Source organism: Protopterus annectens, chromosome 5.part0 (genome assembly GCF_019279795.1).
Source record: "Protopterus annectens isolate FY-2018-M chromosome 5.part0, PAN1.0, whole genome shotgun sequence".
NCBI lineage: Eukaryota > Metazoa > Chordata > Ceratodontiformes > Protopteridae > Protopterus > Protopterus annectens.
The window spans coordinates 1,349,085,869-1,349,099,669 of record NC_056735.1 but is presented as its reverse complement, the minus strand read 5'-3'; the positions used below and the strand labels follow the sequence as shown (position 1 = coordinate 1,349,099,669).

Below are 13,801 nucleotides of genomic sequence, written 5' to 3'. Positions count from 1 at the left end.
CCACCCCACCAGAAAGCAGTACAGCCAGGGAACTAGCGGATCTTTCCCAAGCCCAGGTAGCCAAGCATTCCCTGCATTGTGGGTTTGATGCCTTGGAAGCTTCTAGCAGGGCTGCAGTATCTGGCTCAGTGATCAGAAGGTATGCCTGGTTAAGGGAACAACCACTGCCTGACCAGGTAAAGTCCAGGTTATTGGACACCCTTCTGGACAAGGACCAGCTGTTCGGATCTAAAGCTGAACAACCACTGCCTGACCAGGTAAAGTCCAGGTTATTAGACACCCCTCTGGACAAGGACCAGCTGTTCGGGTCTAAAGCTGAGGAGGTTATTAAGAAAATGGAGGACAAGGCCAAGTCTATGCAGACTGTGAAGGATTTTCTGCAGGTACAGCCTCCCAGGTTCAGTAGGAAATTCCCCCTAAAGCATTGGTCCTTTGCTACCAAAACAAAACCTGTGCAGAGGAAGGGGCGCAGGGACAGGCCTTCTAGGCACCAGTTACAAAGCCAACAGAGATCCAGACAATGGACCACTGCAGCGCCTAGGCAAGGAAGTTCTAAGCTCACTCCCTTCTCCAAGAACTTGTAATGACTCTCTCCCCTCCCCTCTGCTCCCCATCCCCTCAGAGAGACTAGGAGGAAGACTTTCTCTCTTCCTAGAGAATTGGAAGGCCATCACCACAGATCTATGGGGCCTAGAAATTATTACCAGTGGGTACAGATTCTCTTTCAAGGAAAATCCCAGATATTCAGGTTTCCCCGATATACCAGCAAATCAGAAGGCAGAGGGAATCCACCAGATCTAAAAGCTTTGTGCCCAAGGTGCCATGGAACCTGTACCAAAAGAACAGGCCAGAAAAGGGTTTTATTCCAGACTCTTCTGAATCTGTCCCTCCTAGTCCCAAAATTCAAAATGCTGCCCCCTATACAAGCTTTTGCAATGCTGATACCACATGCTTGGCTAGTGACCTTAGATCTGAAGAATGCCTATCTCCATGTCCCCATAAGGAAGTCCTGCAGGAGTTTCCTACGCTTCAGAACAAGGTCAGAACACTTTCAGTTCTCTGCTCTGCCCTTTGGTTTATCTACTGCTCCCAGAGTCTTTGCCAAGTGTCTGGCACCTGTCATTGCCTTTTGCAGACAGAAGGGCATACAGATTTATCCCTACCTGGACGACTGCCTTATCCAGGCAGACACCAAGGAAAGACTCCTGCAGGACCTTACTTTTGTTCAGACTCTTCTAACCTCCCTGTGATTCACAATCAACCAGGAGAAGTCCTAAATTCACCCCACAAGAAGGTTAACCTTCCTGGGAGCTCTACTGGACACATCAGCACAAACAACGTCCTTCCCTCCGGAGAAGCAGAGCTTCCTCCCCTCTTACTTTTCATAGCTGGCCTACAGGACCCACCTCACAGCAAGGAAATTCCTACAGGCGCTGAGATACATGGCCTCCTGCATCCTACTGGAACACCAGCTGCCCCTGATTCCTTGCTTAAAGAAGGAGCTCCTATGGTGGGCAGAGGCATGTACCCTGAACAAGGGTCTACCCTTCATTACTCTTCCCCAGGGCCAGACCATCACCACATACACTTCATACTCGGCCTGGGGAGCACACTGAGGAAGTATGTGCACTCAGGGCATTTGGGAACAGGAGGTTCAGGGCCTCCACAGGTCAATCCTAGCTTTCAAGGATCACCTGAGACCAGGAGTGCTCTTAATCAAGATAGACAACACAACAGTAATGTGGTACATCAACAAGCAGGGGGACACTCACTCCTACCCCCTGTGTTGCTTAGCTATGGAAATCTGGCAGTCATCCTCAAATCTGGGACTGCATCTGATAGCTCAGTATATATCCCAGGGAAACAGAACCCCCTGGCAGACCAGTTAAACAGAAGCCTTCTGTATCCCCATGAGTGGCAGCTGCACAGGAGGACCTTTCTCAGCATCAGACAAAGCTGGGGGCACCCGGATATAGACCTTTTCGCAACCATAGAGAACAGCCAGCTAACCAAATTCTGCTCCAGACATTTCCATCCAGAATCATGGAAGGTGGATGCCCTCTCCTTCCACTGGGGTAACCTGTTTGTATATGCATTCCCTCCCTTGCCCTTGATTCCCAGGGTACTTCTGAAGATCAGGGAGGAAGGGCCAAAGGCTATTCTCATTGTTCCAGATTGGCACAGACAGCACTGGTACCCCTTGCTTCTCAGTCTGGCCAAAGAGCCTCCCATACACCTGCCTCTCACAGCAGACCTTCTAACTCCGGAGAAAGGGATGGTATTGCATCCAAACCTCCCTACACTCAAACTGTCCACATAGCTTATACCCCAATGACACTACAGCCTTAAGCAGACAGGTTTTAAATATTATTAAGAAGGCCCAGCACCAGAAAATCCTATTCTGCCAAACGGAAAACATTTACTGTCTGGTGCCAGAGCAAGGGTGTTAACACCACCCATGCCAGTCTGACATTGGTTCTGGACTACCTTAGCAGAGCTCCTAGAAAAGGGATTGTCATATTCCTCCATCAAGATACATGCCTTAGCTATCTCTGCCTATATCCAGTCGGATCAGCCCATATTTTCTCACCCCTTGTTAAAACAGTTCCTTAGGGGAGTGGCCCACATCAGACCACCTAGAAGGCCACCTGCTCCAGCGTGGGATCTAAACTTTGTCCTGGAAAAACTGACTTTGCATCCTTTTGAGGCAGCTGCTTCAGCAGACCTGAAGTACCTTTCTTGGAAAACTGCCTTCTTGCTGGTCATCACCTCAGCCAGGAGAGTTTCTGAGCTTCAAGCCCTTATGGCCACTGAGTCCTTCATCATTTTCCATGCTGACAGGGTGTCTCTTAGGACCAATCTCTCCTTTATGCCTAAGGTAGTCTTGGATTTTACTCTCAACCAGGCCATCCATCTCCCTACCTTCTTTCCCAACCAGCATAATAAAAGGAAAATGATTTTGCATATCCTGGATGTGCACAGACAGTTGAGATATTACCTGGACAGGACCAAGTCATTTAGAAAATCTGATCAGCTACTGGTCTCTTTTGTTCTTGGGACAGAGGGAAATGCCATAACCAAACAGACCATTTCTAATTCTGTGTCACATTGCATCCATTTCTGCTATTCCTTTCAGGGAAAAGAGTCCTCTAAAATCCATCAGATCACATTCCACTAGGGCAGCCTCTACTTTCACTGCATTCCTGAGAGGGGTTCCAACCAAGGATGTTTTGGAAGCTGCTACCTGGACATCCATCCACACATTCACCAAACACTACCAGCTGGCTACCTTCTCCAAAACAAGGGCAGGCTTTGAATCTGCAGTCCTGCAGGGCATGCTGGCATCCCCTTGAAACTGTGCAACCATGTAGTTTTGCTCCTTCCCTCCACCCTGTTTCTCAGCTTTGGGAATCTTCCCACAAGTGATGACTGCAACAGTGAAACATGAAGAACATAGTACAGTTGTGTACACTTACCATAAATGTAGATGTTCGAGTGTACTCACTGTTGCAGTCCTGTTTCCCTCCCATTATATCCCCCTTTTGCTCTTTCTTGGGGGCTCCTACGTATTGGGGGCAAAAAAAGCTGATGTAATGGTGTTGGCTGCCTCATTGTATAGCCCTGATGACCTGATGTTAGCTTTAGACACCAAGCACCCGATGCAGGAGGGAAACCCTTTACTCTGGTATTTGGGCTGGCCGAGGGCTACCCATTAAGGATAGCCCACAAGTGATGACTGCAACAGTGAATACACTCTAACATCTACATTTATGGTAAGTGTACACAACTGTACTGTCTGAGAGCCCTTAATTACCTGGCAAGTTTTACCCGCCTACAAAGAGACCTAATCACCGAGCTCACCAAGTCTATTTCTGAGTTGATGCCTGTGGGGGGACCTCAGTAAGGTATCTCCTAAGGTTACTACTTTCTTCTATTGCCAACTCCTCAATGAGGTTGATTTCTGATGTGGTGGAAGGCACCTCTCAAGCTGCTGGTACAGGCATTGCCGCAGTTGAACAACCAAAGGTCCAGTCGTCCAAGCAACAGTGTTTACTAAAGGAAAAATAAGTTCAAAGTCTAAATCTCAAAATGCACTCACTCGAGGCAGTCCTTAAAATGGAGAACATCAATATCTGTGCAGTGACTGAGACCTGGTTCAAGGCTCTAGTGAGCACTCCTGCATTACCAGGCTATAACTCATACCACACTTTTCGGTCATCTAACCTGGACCAGAACACCAAAGGTGGTGGTGTGTCCGTATTCGTTAAGGATATCCACACCTCCAGGCTAGTTGCGCAGCATAATGCATCCAAGGTTATCCAAGTGCAACTAACTCTGGGCAAAACTGCAATCCAAATTGTAGCTTGCAACAGATCCCCCACCATGCCACAGGATTCCCACTCCTTTTTTCTTGATATACTGGAAAATACTAGGGTTCAACCAAACACCCTAATAATGGGCAGTTTCAACTATCCCACCATTAACTGGGAAAACTACTCATGCACCAACTCCTTCGCTCAGCGCTTTCTGGAATTCATAAATTCCAATGCCCTGTTTTGACTTATCCACACCCTCACCAGGGGCAACAGTATCCTAGACCTAGTCATTACCAACATGAGTGACCGTTGTTCCACACCTGAAGTCAACTCCTCGTTGGTCAGATCCGACCATAAGCTAATCACCCTAGATATCCACATCCTGCCCCCACCCACCATTAGGGAAACCACGGTAAAAAATTTCTCCAAAGCCAACTTCAAGCTTCTTAAGACAGAAGTGGCAAACTTCATGACACCCATGCAGATGGACAATACAGTTACAACTGCTGAATCCTACACAAATGCACTCTATAAGCACTTACACGAGTGCCTGGATCGTGCTATCCCAAACAGAACCAAGACGCTGTCCTCCAAAAAAAAGGAAGCCAATCTGGTGGTCCCCTGCCATAAACAAACTTTACAACAGAAGGAAGAAATTGTTGCAAAAGAGAGTAAAATCCCATGAGTGGAGGAGCTCCCTGGTCAGCCTCAGTAAGAAGCTGAGATCCCTTATAAGGTTCTCCAAAGCTAGCTACGAAAACAAAATTGCCACTGATTCTAAGGGAAACCGCAAAGCATTCTATAGCTGTGTCAAGAATCTCAGTGGCAATACCCAGATCTTCTCTGAGTTACAGCATGAAAATTACAGAACCAACTGATATTGCCAACATCCTGGCATATTGGTTCAGTGCTAACTTTATCCCCCAGTCACCCTCTAAAGGGCCCATATCTATACAGGAAGAATGCAGAGTCCCTGTAATCACATCTATGCAGGTAAAAGCTGCACTCTCTAAAACCATAAACACAGAATCCATGGGACTGGACAACATCCCAGCCTATGTTTTACACAAACTTCAGAACGAACTGGCTCCATACCTAAGCACCATGTTCAATCATACTCTCACGTCAGGCTTTGTGCCCACTGAATGGCACACAGCAACAGTTATCCCACTCCACAAAGGGGGAGCCACCACTGATCCTGGGAACTATCACCCTATTAGCCTGACGAGCCTGGTCTGCAAGGCCATGGAATGTATCATCATGGAACTCATAAACAAAGACATTGGTAACCTCCAAACTCTGGACCCCAGCAGTTCGGGATTGTGAAAGGCAGCTCATGCCCTCTGAACCTGATCGACTTCTTTGAGGCAGTCACCAAAGCTGTAGAAGGGTAAGGTGGTTCACACAGCCTATCTTGACCTCACCAAGGCTTTCGACACCATCCCCCATTCTGGAATTATAGCTAAACTCACTAAACTTAGGTATAAATCCCTACGTCACAAGATGGGTTTCCAACTGGCTCACTGATAGAACCCACACTGTAAAAGTTGCAGACTCCAAATCTGACTTCAAACCAGTGACAAGTGGAGTACCACAGGGTTCAGTCCTGGGACCTCTCTCGTTTGGTATCTGCTTCTCTGAAGTACAGGCTAACACAGAAGGCCTCTGGCTAATGAAGTTCACAGATGACTGCAAACTAGGAGCCATAGTTGAGTCCCCAAATGATGTGGAGATCCTACAGAAGGGCCTCACTGAGACAGATGCCTGGTGTCAGAGGCATGGCCTCAAGCTCAGTGCCAAAAAGTGCATCGTCATCCCCTTTGGTAAAAACTCTGTACCCATGAACTACCACATTAAACGGCAGTTTACTTAACGCCGAATGTGTAATAAGACCCTGGGACCCAGGTGGACAGTAGTCTCTCCTTTGACAGTAACATTGCCACAATAGTCAGGAAATCCTTATATGTGGCACACCTCATCACAAAAGGGTTCTCATCCAGGAAAAAAGAGGTCATTGTTCCCCTCTACTCGGCACTCATTAGACCCATTATAGTGTACAACGCCTCTTTTGGAATGTACCTCACAAGACATCTGCAGCAGCTGGAAGGGCCACAGAAGTACTTCACAAAGAGGATTACTGGCCTCAAACAGATGCCCTACACTGGCTGTCTCAAAAAACTCCAGCTATAGTCTGTAGCATATCACCTACTCTGAGGAGATCTCTGCCTAACATATATAGCTATGTTAAACCCAGAGCTGTTAGACGTGCTGCACCTAAAGAAATCCCAATCCCTCTGAACTACATGCTCTAGGGACCTAAATCTTGTCACCACAATAAGCAGGACATGCTGGAGGGATAGATTCCTGTCCCAGAGACTTCCTATACTCTGGGACAAGCTACCCATCTCTGTCAAGCAAAGTTCCTCATAAGCACTCTTCAAGAAAAATCTTGATGAGTGAATGGGAAATAGGAAATACACCCCGGGGGATCACTTCTGTGGCTCTGCTCAACAGGGCCACAGGAAATTAACTTTCTTGGGTGGCGTAAGCCAGGGAACCTTGTTGGCTAGGCTTACTTAGGCCCTTGGGCCAATAGCCTAGTACCTACCTATGAACATATTTCTGGTCACATACATTACACATCATATATGTTCTTTTTTATAACTATCCTCAGTCCATCATTAAAAAAATTGTTCAGTTCCTGCCTTCCCTTAAACCTCTGTCCTCCTCCTCCTCCTGAAAATTATTCTGCATGTATTGTTCCCACAATTTCCATTTATTTCTATGTAGTTTGTTCCTTCCCTTTTCAAAAGATCTTTCAGTTCTTTTATCTCACGATATTCAATACTCCACATACAGTTTCAGTACTTCAAATATAGTTGAGATTTGATTTTCATTTTCTAGTAATTGCTTTTTTGGTAATCACCAGAATTGGTGGTGGTGCTGTGGTAGCGTTGTCGCCTCACAGTAAGACGCTGTCTGGTTCGATTCTCAGCTAGAGCGTCTTCTGCGTGGAGACATGCGTGAATGGACATACCTTCTTTGAAGGTTGTGCGTCAGGCCTGGCAAGCCAGTACGTAAAAATTAACTGTCAATTATTAGCGGACTGGAGTTCCGCTGTGGTGACCTCTAACCAGGAAAAAGACGAAAGACACAAACAATTAAGGGGCAGCTGCTAAGTACTTCCATTAGTAGCAACTGCTTGCAAGTTTTCAGAAAGTCAGAGGATAAATGGCAGCAGTGAAACAAATATTCCATCGACCTATCTCAAGGTGCAACTGCAGTTATCCTTCCAAACAAGAGTTTTTGGGAAATGAAGGTGGCAAAGAAAAAAGAAAGATAAATCCCAGAGGCATTCTGGGACAGCATGACCCAACCCTATGATTAGTCATGACTCAGACGATATCCGTCATCCCTACCTCACCTTCCTCATGGGAAGGCAGCTGGGGGCATTAATCGTAAGAAACTGATTCTGACCATCTTCTGTTTTAGTTGATGGAGAGAGTTCTGGATATTCCCTTTCTTTTTAGGAGCACAGCCTTATTTGGGTAGTCCTGCAGTTATAGAAACAAGAGACCATAGAGGAGCTCTCTCTCAAGGGGGAAGAGTGTTATAGGTTCTATTCCAGACTGTTGTTCTTGCCCCAAAAGAGACAGCCAATGAAGACCAGGTTTACACTTCTCAAGCTTTGTCTTATGGACTCTTAGGTTTAAAATTTTTATCCTGCAGCCCCACCTGTCTTTGCTCATGCTAGACCTCAAATATACCTATCTGTATTTCCCCATATTGAAAAAGCACAGTAGCAATTTCTTTGGTTCATTGCAGGGACTATTTCCTGTTGATATCCTTGCTCTTTTGGCACTCTACTTCTCCCAGAGTACTCACAAAGTGTTTGACTCTGATAGTGACAGTTTTGAGAGCCAGAGGAGTGTACACCTGTACATGTCAAGATGATTGAATATTGCAGGCACAAAGGGAAAACCGCAGGCTGGTTTAAAGTTCACAGTTGAGTTACTGACGTTTCAAGTAATTTATTAAGTTGAATAGTTAGATGGACGTGTTCTTGTTCTAAAAGATAAACTCGTCTGTCTATCTACTTAACTGAATAAACTACATAAAACTTCAAAAGGCGTCTCTATTCTTCCCACAGAGAGGGCATCAAAGATATATACAGAGTGAGCCTCCTAGATCTGCTAGCTAAAGTAATTTTATCTAGAGTAATCCTTTGTACTGTATATCTAAATAAGTGCACACAGTTGTATTCACAGTGAAGGTTAGCCTTGCAAGACCAGTAGCAGGCATGCATGGCAGCTATGACCTTCAAGGCAATCTATATCTCATCAGATTTTAACCAGACAGTAGATGCTTTGATCAGGACTCTGGGAGGCAGCCATGAATGGTGCCTAAGCATAGTCACCTACAGATGGGAGGTGTCAGACATGGACCACTTCACTTCCCTTCCCAGCATCATACCGTGGTGTAGTGGCAGTGAATGCCCTTTTCATTCCATGGAACAACCTTTTCCTTTATGTTTTTCTGTGCAGCTCTACTACTAGGAATGCTACAAAAGACAGGGATGAAGGAGCTGAGAATGATCCTGGTGACCCTTGCTAATCCAGGTAGCATTTATTCTCTTTGGTGGCCCAGATAGTGAAGAAGCACTCTTTCAGTCTACCATGAACTATAGACCTGCTCAGACAGAAGTCAGTTACTCTTGTGCACCTGAATTAACAGGGGCTCAGTCTATTGGTTTGGTTGATCTAATTTCTTTCACATACCTTTTATCCAAGGGTTTGTTCAGAGTTATAAAGTTGGTCAGGAAATTCAGTGTAAGGCAGTATTTTCCTGTTGAAATGGGAAAGATTCTTCATGGGGCAAAAGTAAAATGGGCTAGGACTCACTGCTAGCATAGCTGCCTCTGATGCTACCATATAGGTTAGACCTATTTCTGACAGGTCTTTATACTGTTCTGTTAAGGTGCATGTAGCAGATTTCTCAACTTTTATATCACTGCAAGCATCATTGACAAATCACGTCCTAGTGAGACAGTTTCTGAAAGGGTTCTTGCTTACCAGTGAGTAAGTGAGTAACATCCTGGCTCCACGAGACCTAAACTTTGAGCCAGCAGCCCCTGCCCACTTGAAGTTACTATCCTGGAAGCCAGCCTTGCTTCTGGCTATAACTTCAGCTGAAAGAATTGCAAGGCATCACGTACAAGGAACCCCTTCATAGTTTTCCATAAGGACAGGGTTAGTCTTTGGACCAGTCCTTTGTTCATTTCAAAGGGTCTTTCAGAATGCTCCCATACATTGACTGTACTAGCCATCAGTATTCTTTCCCAGTCATCATTATAAAAGAGAAAGCATTTCACACTATTTGGATGTGTACGGACTGCCAAGGTGTTGTCCCAGGAAAGTTTTCAAGAAGATGGACCAGCTATTTTTCTGTACCTCTGTGGTCTCTCCAGCTGCTGGCGATGTCTAGCCAGGTACATTCCAATTGGTGCATTGTACTCAATAATGGGTCTGATGAGGGAAGAGTAGAGGGGCACCATTACATCCTTAGTTCTTGATGCGAACCCTTTCGTGATCAGATGGGTCATATAGAAGGATTTTCTAACCACTTTGGCAACATGGTTATTATCTTGAATAGTGTATTTGATGAAAGCATTACAGATGGGTCTATTTATTGGTTATTTACGTGATGGCATAATGTCCTCTTAGAATGCTGTCAGAAAATGCCCCCTCCCCATGCTTGTGATGATGCATTTCATGAGCTCCCATCTGCAGATTTAGTAGCCCAAGTGCCAGAGAGGCAGTTAGGAAGTGTATAGAATTGGGAAAAACGGCAGCTCTCTCCTCTTTTGAGCGATCACATGCGGTTTAGTTTCCTAGCAGTATCCTGACAGAGACTGGAGGGCTTGCAACAAGCAACTAGCAATGTACAAGCACCTTTCCACATTGCTAGTTGCTTGCAACAAGCAACTAGCAATGTGGAAAGGTGCTGTCAGAAAATGCATGCATGTCTCCCACATTGACTTAAATGAATGTTGTGCAAATGAAAGAGGGTAAAACTACTGGCTGTAGGGCTCAGTACAAAAAAAACAGAACCACCCTAGCCAACAGAATAAAATTTTTTTTTTGTTTATGTTTTTTTTGTCTTGCTGTTGCTCTCTGTTGTGCGATTGGATTGGTGCTGTCCTAATTCCTGATGTCACTGAAGAGTGGATAAAAATATAAAAAATGTAGCTTTACTTTAACCTGCTCATCTTCTACCCTTCTGTATTTCATCTTGGGATATTCTCTTCTTAGGTCATGAAACTGATGTGTTGACATAACTGGAATTACATAGTTTGATATTTTGTTTCATTTTCAGCTAAAAGCTCGGAGAAGTGAATGTATCTCAAGAGCAACTCATGCAAGAAATGAATACCTTCTTACACTAGCAGCTGCAAATGCACATCTAGACCGCTATTATCAGATAGACTTAATTAACATTATCAAGGTAAGAAGAACCACCTTGCATGAACATTTTAAGCAGTACCGATTGTTTCATTTGTTGAACTGTTCCTTCATAAAATGTTGCTGCACTGCTTATATTTCAGCATTGCCAAGGTAAAGTGGTCTTCTGTTCGTAAAATACTGGCTGTGAAAACACACTCATTTCCAAAAGAGAATGTTGTTGCTTGGAAAATGTTGTTTAATAACAAAGGAAAACAAGATGAGCTATGCAAGCTAACAAAAAAAATCTTTAGAATTTTCCAAAGCACTTCTTTGTGTTTTATTTGGGATCTTCAGGTATTTTGTTAGTGATGCATTGTATATTGTATCAATATGGTTCCAGGAGTTTGTTACCTTATTTTGTTGCAAAATGCTCTTCTGCTGTTTTGATTTTGTTTTATTCTTAAAACTACTGTGTGGATTATTTGTCCACTGTTTCACTCCCATTGTTCTTTCTACTGCTGACTGCATTCATGTGTACACGTGTGTACATAAGTGCATATCTGTGTGTGTGTGTGTGTGTGTGTGTGTGTGTGTGTGTGTGTGTGTGTGTGTATGTGTATGTGTATGTGTGTGTGTTTGATTATGTAAATTAGTACAGGAGCAAGAAGGATGATCAATGACTTTCTTTGAAGGGCTTCTGCACTGTTAATGAAATCACGTAACTCTTTCACTTATTCTTTTATATGTTTTGCTGTATTACCATTTCAGTCCTGTGTGTGTGTGTGTGTGTGTTTAAATGGTTTGGGGTATGTTTAATTTTGCTAGTTATGTTCACACTGTTTATTTTTTTAGACTTTCACTGAATGTGATGTTTGACCTTTCTCCATAGTTGTGAGACCCATAAGAGTATATTTAAATATGGATGTAGGGGGTTCAAAGCATGAAACAGTGGTTTTCTTTGTTGCTCTAGAACTGGATTTTTTCTTACTGTCATTACAGATGTATTCATTGCTGTGCCATTTGATCTAGTGATAATGAATTGTGGAAATGTTTAGTCCTCTTCCCTAAGATGCATGCCTGAAAATTCATAGTGCTCTGGTGTACAATACATGAACTGTCTTTTACTGTAGGATTTTCAAATGAGTTTTTTAGCAAGTGTCTTTTACTGTAGTGTTGTGGAATTAATATGTTTTGTAACAACTGGCTTTACCCCTCTTCCATTCATGAAATTATGTTCCTTAGTCTTGCATTACAGAGTATTTCATGCTTCACATAAACCAGACCCCTGTGCTGTTTATCATTTTCTTTTCTGCATTTTGGTTTAAATGTCTTTGTTTTCCCTTTCATTTCAGTGTGATGTAGACATTTGTAAATTATCTTAATAGAGATAGTAGTTTCCATAGTCTTTTATAAAGTGGGCAGTCATTGGTGGTTTTCTATTCTTTTTTTTTTTTCCTTCTTCAACTAACAGGCAGCTGTCAGGTTCTGTTTGATTTTTCTCACACCAGTACGCTTGCATGCTTGCTGTCACACAGCTCTCTGGAATGGAAGGTGGATAGAGATTCCTGGCCAGGAACAAATGGGTCATATATCCCTTGTCTTGCCCAGGAATACTCAGCTCCCATTCTGCCAAAATGAATGGGCCAGTTGGGTAAAAGTAGAGGGGTTAATGGGCAGGATCATGGGGAAAGAAAAAAAAGGGTGTCATTAAACTAGTCTATTCATCTTCAGAGTCCAGGGAATGAAGAGGTCCCTGTACCTTTGATCTGGATTGTCAGCTCTGCAAAGGGTGCATGACTTTAGAAAAAGGGGCCATCTAGTCACCTCCTCTTTTTCTGGGGAAAAAGAGTTTGGCTGTGGCTAAGTTGATTAATTCTTTCAAGATGGAGTGCTTGTTTATTCCCTTGACATCGGACAGTTAACCGTCTCTTGGTCAGTATAGTCAAAGGCCACTGTGCTAGGGGTCTGGTTGCTGACACTGCTGTTTCAAAATATGTACACTGTGGTTTATGGCTGAAAATGATCTAAGAAGGACCAATTCACTTACCTGGTTAACAAATAAAAGCAATTAAAAGCAAATGAAATGCCATTGAGTATTGAAGTATGTGTTGCACCTGACCTCCTATTTACTTCCACGTGATGTGCTAATTTAGTAAGACCTGCTTGCTCTGCTTAGGTTGTTAGAAATCCCACAGGAATTGGTTAAGTTATTTCCACCCCCATCTTTTACCTCCAAATCAGAGGGCCCATTGCAACCCTGTATTCTAGCATGAGTACACAAATGGATCGTGGTCACTGGTGTCTGCTTTTTGAGGTAACCATAGGTTTCCTGGACAAATCTAAGTAATCTTGCAAGTCTTTTAAGTAGTTAATTGTCTGATGTAGCAATTTGGAAAGGATAGAGTCTGTATTTTTATCGAGCACATGAAACAAGCAACATGAGAAGCAGACTACTAGATACACTCTGTTACTAATTAGTAAGTGAGAAAGATATAGCGGATTACATAAAAAGGTGTCAGATAAATTATATCAAAACCAGCTGAGAGTTCTTTTAAATTTTAATGTTTTATATTTGCGTCAGACTTCAGTGACTGACTCTGTTGTGGCCATTTCAGAGCTCTCAGACTGTAGTTTGTCTTCTCTAAACTCCTCTGGTATTGCTCCTTGCAAAGCTGCTAAGAGTGGAGAGGCAAGCATGTCCACCATGGCTGCATGTATGTCCTATTCAGACAGGGGATAGCAGCTGTTGCTGGCATGAGAGGAGGGAATGGACATTATTCTTTTACAGGGATGCTCTGAGAAGACCATACATCTGAGCTCTGCTTTCAGCAGACATTGCCAGGAAAAATATCCCCTTTAGCTGAGAGAGCAAAATGTATTTGGTTTACCTTTGCAAAAGGCCTACTTTGAAGCCTTTCAGTCATTACAGTCTGTGTTTTCCCAGCATTCTAAAAGGAGAAACGGTCAACCTCACCATCAGATTCTGACTGAGTCTGAGATACAGGCACTTGCTTAGATTATGCTTCAGTCATTTCTAGTCTA

The 13,801-nt window shown here is 43.8% G+C and overlaps 1 protein-coding gene across 1 annotated transcript in view; it reads left to right on the top strand.

Moving 5' to 3' along the window:
* FCHSD2 (FCH and double SH3 domains 2) overlaps positions 1–13,801 on the top strand; it is a 3,469,714-nt gene that overhangs the window by 2,020,535 nt on the left and 1,435,378 nt on the right. Inside the window, exon 8 of the mRNA XM_044071145.1 lies at positions 10,692–10,820. Within this exon, the coding sequence (XP_043927080.1) occupies positions 10,692–10,820 (129 nt within the window). The remainder of the gene's footprint in view (positions 1–10,691; positions 10,821–13,801) is intronic.